This window comes from Austrofundulus limnaeus, unplaced genomic scaffold (assembly GCF_001266775.1).
Source record: "Austrofundulus limnaeus strain Quisiro unplaced genomic scaffold, Austrofundulus_limnaeus-1.0 Scaffold274, whole genome shotgun sequence".
NCBI classification, from domain to species: Eukaryota; Metazoa; Chordata; class Actinopteri; order Cyprinodontiformes; family Rivulidae; genus Austrofundulus; species Austrofundulus limnaeus.
In genome coordinates, this window is record NW_013952676.1 from 721,417 (window position 1) to 728,443 (window position 7,027).

General features: G+C 39.4%; 1 protein-coding gene across 1 annotated transcript in view; it reads left to right on the forward strand.

The window, feature by feature from the left end:
* Window positions 1-3,341, forward strand: part of polm (polymerase (DNA directed), mu) — a gene marked incomplete in the record, with an annotated part of 17,590 nt that extends 14,249 nt beyond the window's left edge. Inside the window, 3 exon segments of the mRNA XM_014020979.1 lie at window positions 642-923; window positions 997-1,080; window positions 2,243-3,341. Of these exon segments, the coding sequence (XP_013876433.1) occupies window positions 642-923; window positions 997-1,080; window positions 2,243-2,329 (453 nt within the window).
* Window positions 3,342-7,027: the final 3,686 nt, after the last annotated feature.

Consider the following 7,027-nt stretch of genomic DNA (forward strand, 5'->3'; position numbering starts at 1 on the left):
GATGGAGGACAACAGAGCTGCTTCATGGAAGAAGAACCTCAGCTTACCCTGTTAGCCTTCGCACTTGCCCTCACGCTATATTGCCTTATATGTATTAGCTCGGAGCTAGCTCGACAAACAAGCTAAACTGAGGTCCTCCATCCATATTTTCAGTTGCAGCCTGAGTCATTTTTGCGTTTTCCTCTCTGTCATGTGGATGGAGGACCTCAGTGATGAGAGGAGAATGTGTAGTGCTGAGCTAATACATATACAGTATATGGTGATAGTATCGAGGCTCACGCTAAAGCTAGCAGCTGAGGTTCTTCTTCCTCGCCCTTGTCTGTAATTGGTTTCAGATGGGACTTAATATGGCCAACCCTCCACGGGCACACAAACTGAGTGAGTAGAGCGAGCGTGTAGCCACTGATTGGGAAAGGCCCTATGTCATCAGGGTCTGCAGAAGCCTACTAATTAGGCACTCCTTAGGTTCAGCTGTGTTAAACCAGGGCAGCACCTAAAATATGCAGGACACACTTTGGACACCACTGAGCTAAAGTTTGATGATGATGCAGCAGATTGAGGATTTGAGCCTGTACCTCTGGTATAGGTGACAGGTGGTGTGAGTTGTGTCAGTGAATACTGTGGATTTTTTTTTTTCACAGGACTTCCTGTTGTACCAGAAAACTACAAGAAACTCGTACCTGGAGTCCAAGGAGGGTCCCGGTCGCCCTCCGTCCAACATGGACCGCTTTGAGAGATGTTTGTCCATCTTTAAGCTGCACAGCGTGGAGAACCAAGCAGCTGTGCAGGATGTGACGAAGCGTGTGGAAGGAGAACAGAGGTCAGATGAGCAGACCAGACCGTGGAGGGCTGTGAGAGTGGACCTGGTGGTCTCTCCCTTCAGCCAGTTTGCTTTTGCTTTGCTGGGCTGGACCGGATCCAAGGTGAGTCTCTGCTGGGACGGATCGGGCTCTTCTTTCCTGATTCTGCTGTCTGCTGATGAGATGCTGTCTGCAGCTGTTTGAGAGGGAGCTGCGCCGGTGGGCAGGGTACGAGAAGGCCATGTGTCTGAGCAGCCACGCCCTGTATGACAACAAGCAGGTAAACAGGAAACCACTGCCTACCTGCATGTGGAACAGCTTTCATTATTCAGCTGAAGTCATCTGAGCATTAGAAGTTTTATCACCAAACACCAAAAGTCTGTATGGGAGTCTTTATCATTCCTGTCAGCAAAATTTGTTTGAGGTTGAGAGTTTAATTCCATAGTGACTTAAAGGAAAAAAAAGTTTTGTAGACATTTGGAGGACTGGTCCTCAAACACATTTACACCAAGTCCAGCATTAAAGCCAGAGTTGTAAAGTAACTAAGTACAAGTACTTCTTTACTGTACTTAAGTAGAATTTTTGGGTAGCTGTACTTTACTTGAGTAATTATATTTCAGCCTACTTTTTACTTCTACTTCTTACGTTTAAAAAAAGGGCAAGAAGTAGAAAGTCGTTACTTTTATTTCATTTTTGCTTGTTTTCATTCCAGCTTGTTGTAAAAAATAAATACTGTCCATGCTGGCTTAATCATTAAATATAAAAGGAAAGTATTTTTAAAACTAGAGGAGGTATTTTTATTTCATGAATTATATTATTGCATTTGGCTGCAGCCCTCAGATTTTCATTTTGGGGAAAATGTTTGTGCAGTTTTGATATATGTATTTAAACTGAAACAAACTAGTCATCCTAAATTTAACATAAATTAAACATTATTTAAAACGACATGGTAATTTCTGCATTTTTTTTGTGGAGGTCACCTCCTAATAAATGTCATTATAGAAAATCTAAATGCTCATTTTAAATCAATACTTTTACTTTTAAAACTTAAGTACAACAAATATCAGATACTTTAAGACTTTTACTCAAGTAATATTCCTAAAGGAGACTTTAACTTTTACCAAAGTAAGTTTTTGGTAACATACTTGTACTTTTACTCAAGTAATATTCCTAAAGGAGACTTTAACTTTTACCAAAGTAATTTTTGGGTAAGATACTTGTACTTTTACTCAAGTATCACTTTGTGGTACTTTATNAATATTCCTAAAGGAGACTTTAACTTTTACCAAAGTAATTTTTGGGTAAGATACTTGTACTTTTACTCAAGTATCACTTTGTGGTACTTTATACAGGATGATCTAAGCTCATTTTGATTGTGATCTCTTAATGTTCGAATGTTGAAGTTTGGTAAATAAAAATGTGACTTTTTGTTTCCCTTACAGCGAAAATATCTCAGAGCTTCTTCAGAGGAGGATATCTTTGCTCACCTTGGTCTGGAGTACATCCCTCCGTCAGAGAGAAACGCCTGACGAGTTCCTGCAGGTCCAAACCAGAACCATCTGATGTCATGTACGCATTACATCTGTGGAGATCTGACGCAGTTCATATTAAAAAGCTGCAGGGATTTTAAAGTCTCTACAGTCTGAGTCAGGGGCTATCCTGCATGTTTTACTTGTTCTCCAAAACACCTGAAACAATGACTAAATTAGCTCTTCAAGTTCTGCAGTAGCTGTTAGTCACCCATTCATTCAGATCAGGTGTGCTGGGACTGGCAGCATAGGGGCCCTGGAGGACCAGGACTGGACTCTTCTGGTCTAAGCTGTGTGTATTGAACAGGAGACAGTCCACAGACCCACAGAAATGTGGGGCCAGTCGCCTTTAGATTGTAATCTGGAGTCTTAGGAGTAACTGGCTTGTCAGCAGGTAAGGGTTGGAATAATCAGACCAGTAACATCCCACAACAGACTGAAGCAACGCCCTCATTACTGAGGCTGAAGCCTGGATTAGTTTGTCCTTCTCCAGCTCTGTGACATCTTCACTCATGAACAGAACTTGGGGATCTGAGCTCCTCTGCTTGAGACGGACTCAGAGGAAGCATTTCACCTTTTTTTATTTTTCCAGTTGAGAAGCTGACTCAGTGCACGCTGAAGATTGTGGTTAATGGTCCACCATGCTGCTTTATTTACTGCAGTCAAGCCATCCCCTAATTCAGAAACCTGCTTCTGTTCAGATCAGAGATAATGTCAACCTTTACACCTGTGGTACAGCTGCACCTCTGTCCACTCTGATCCTACCAGGACTTTCTAAGCATATTTTAAAGAAAATCTCAAACCTGTTTTAGGTTTTGTTTTAACTCTGCTCCCTTTTAAATTTCAACATTTTATGCAACTGATGTACATGAGCCTGCATGTCTCAGTGGGATTACCTGTCTAAATAAAAGTATATGATTTTTTTAAATTTTTTATTTTTTTATTGTTGCACCTGCCCAGATATTAAGAATTCTCTCCTGGATTTTATTGGACAAATAAAAAGACAAACGTGGCCATATTTGAGTGACTTTTATTCCATACTACTCACTTTCAGGGTGTCGCTCACCAAGTTTCAGGCGTTTCAAAAATAATTACAAAATTAAAAAATAAACACAAAATCATGACATCAGGCAAATAAAAGTAGAAACACTTCTTAGAATCAGATTCTTTTAGTGATATTCTAACAACAACAACATATCCAGTGAATTTGTTGTCTATAAAGATTTAGATTTTGTTGGAGCATATTCAGACACACATTGAACAGGTCCAGCTGTCGCTGTCCATCGACACGCACTGATTATGGAACCAATGTTCACATTGGATCTGTGGAGGGAAATGATGAAAATAGTTAGTTTTATTTCGTTGTGACTTTTTTTCTTTTTAATTCAGTTTTAATTAGTTTTTACAGTGAGTTTGCTAGTTTTTATGTTACTGCATTTTTAATGCTTAGTTTTAGTTTAGTTTTTATTAGTTCTAGCATTAGTTTTATTAGTTCTTTGGTCACTAGTTAAAGCAGTCCATTATAGCGACACCTTACTAAAATAATTGCATAACTCAATTTTGCCAACTAAGGACTTGGGCGATTATTTTAGGACGATGACAAACAACCTGGTGCTAACTGTTGCTTGTTTTTCACAGGAGCTACTGAGAGAAGCTAGCAGGTCAAGATAGTCATAGTTAGACATCTTGTGTGAGTTTGATTCATGCAGTTTTTCCCTTGAGAAGTATTCCACCTGTTTTATCACCTGTTTCCACTACAAGACACTTGTTTTGATTTTTCTCCCATCATATTCAAAAAAATCCCAAAGTGGACATTGCAGTTTTCTCCCAACTTTGTTGTCGTCATTTAGCAGGTGATGCTGAGCAGCAGCAGACTGTAAACAAGTATTGTTACAGACCACAGCTAAGGTGAAACTACTTAATTTAAAAATAAAGAAATGAATAAAGATCCACATGTCTCAAAATAAATTGACAAACATTAAAACTTAAGGATATTCCATCCATAATTTTAGTTAGTCGTATTTATTCGTGTATAATACGTAAAATTTAATCTGTAAAATCATTACGTTGGGGGGTAGTATTTTACTCAGATAAATGTTTTTACTTATGTATTTTAACTGAAATATCGGCAAAATTATTGAATCCGGAAAAGCAGTTGAAACGAGTTCACCTCTGACACTCCTCCATGCTTCAGAGTGAGATAATAACAGATCCAAGCAGGCGACATGATGTGGGAAAAATGGTGGGGGGAGGCAGTCCTGCAGTAATGATAATAAACTAATGACATCAGCGTGTGACCGAACCGCTGCTGGAACAACAAACAGGCATGCCCGTCTATAATGACTGCCGTCTACCGGTGTTCTGAAAAAGTTTATATCCCTGAAAAAAGTTTCCACACCAGAGGGGGCGCTCGCGAGTAGGAAGTAATCTGCTTTTCCCCCAGAAGATGGCCCAAATCTTATGTGAAGTCTCTGACTTTTGTGTTGGCGCATCCTGGTGGACTATGTGCAAAATGCCAGAATTCATATGATGCTGCTACAGCTGATAAATACTGTATTTGTTGTCAAAATAACTTTTAGTACATATGTTGTTAAAATAAAATGAACAGTCCAATGATCATTTTACTGATATTATAAAGACTGCAAAGGCTGAAAAATCTTGAAGTCTGTATGAAATTGGAGGTAGTTTGAGGATTAAATTTTTATGCTTTTTAAGCTCAAAAAAGGGTCGTATTATACATAAGATCATATTATTCACGAATAAATATGGTAGTTTTGTAAAAAGATTATACCGTTTTAGTTGGTTATCTTTTTTTCATTTTATTACGGTTTTTATTTATTTCAGTTAACTAAAACGTTTTTTTCAATTTCAGCTTTCGTTATTTAGTTAGTTTTAGTTAACTATAACAACCCTGGTTTAAACAGTACTACACGGCACAGCTGGTGTGCAGGACTACAAGAGTTGGACTGCATTTATCCAGACTCACCCAGGTGGTTCCACTGGATCCAGGTTTGGGGAGTTCAGTCAGAACACATGGCACAGCTGGAATCATGAGTCTGAACTGTCAGAGTCTGAACTGTCAGAGTCTGAAATGTCCTTAGAGACTGTTAATGGAGACAACAATACTTGATTAGTACAAGTACTGTTATATCCTAACATTCAGTAAACAAAATAACACTTCCTGAAACAATCTATCATCTATATTCATGTAAGTATTTTGAGCATAAATCTGTTTTGGGTTGAATGTTCAACAGCTGTCACCAACCTGGTAAGTTTCGTGTAATGAAAGGTGGTCTATACACCCCTCTCCACGCGTTCTGTCTTTGTCACGGCTGATCGATGAGGGTAAACTTTGGTCAGCAGCTGCCTCCTCGTACTCCCTCAGTGAGGCGGTGTCACAGCTCTCATATCGAGCGATCAAATCATCCAACCGAGTCAGGAAACCAATGTGCTTCTCGTCCCACTGACTGACCACGGCTGCGCTGCTCTCCGTAATGTTCTATAAAAGTTTACAGGATAAGTTACAACCACAGAAACACCTGCACATTCAGATATCAGTAGTGTCAGAAGTGAGAAAAATAAATAATAATTAAATAAATAAATAAATGACTTGTCTCGGCAGGGTTCTGAGATAAGCATATTCCTTGGATGCTTCCTCGTACACTTCTCCAGTCCCGTGTCGTCCGAGGTCACCTGTGGACACGCTGAAAGTTGTGGAGAAGTGTCAGTGAAAAAGAAACGCTTATAACTTTTATTTAACTTTGTATAAAAAGCACAACCCTAACCTAACATTATCCGTGTCCACAGTCCAGCGAAAGGCAGATGGTGTTTGGTCATGTGATCCATCAGGCCTTTGCAGTACTACTGTTTCTTTTTTCCATGAAGCTGAAGAGGGGCTTTTCTGACCATGCTTCTGTGTCATAGTCCAAACTTGGTCTTCCACGATGGTTTCTAATTGATGTGAAAAAAAAAAAAAAACCAACACAACAAAGATTCGATATAACCTTCAGAAGAGATGAACAGCTTCATAAAGGCTATTTGTACTAAATGCAATAGTATGTATTGTATACTAACTAAACACTGGGTTCATTCGAGAATCAAAGTGAGAAGTTCACACATTTTAAACACATCTAAGTATTCCATCAGGATGTTGGCCTTTCTGTCGTCATATTGGGGGAGTCCGTTCCTCAGCATCAAAGACTGCAGTTTGTTGAAATGCTTCTCCACATTCGGACCGGTGCAGGGGCTCGAAAACACAGCTGCAGCACTTTGCACCATCTCATCGAGTTGGTTAAGGGAGCTCGCCGTGGTCAGAAGTGCACAGACGTGCATGGCCAGATGGTAGTGGCCTGGTGCACTGTGAAGAAGTTCACACAGAGAAACCATGTGTGAACCAGTGATTAATGCTCACAGTATTTCTAAGATTTGATCAAGACTTTAAAAGGGATCCATGATTAGTTGTATCATTAAACTGTATTTGATAAACATTTATTTTAACTGCAAAATAACGACTGTAAAAATACTGTAGGCTGTTTAGTTTTGTAAATTTTTAAAAATATATTTTAACACAGACGGAGCCATTTTATTTACACGCAAAGCATTCTGGGTAAATGATGACATCAACTAGGTCATCGGCAAGTACACTTCGCTGCAGCATGCAGAACGGGGCGGTGACAGACCTTTCCGTCAGTCCCATAC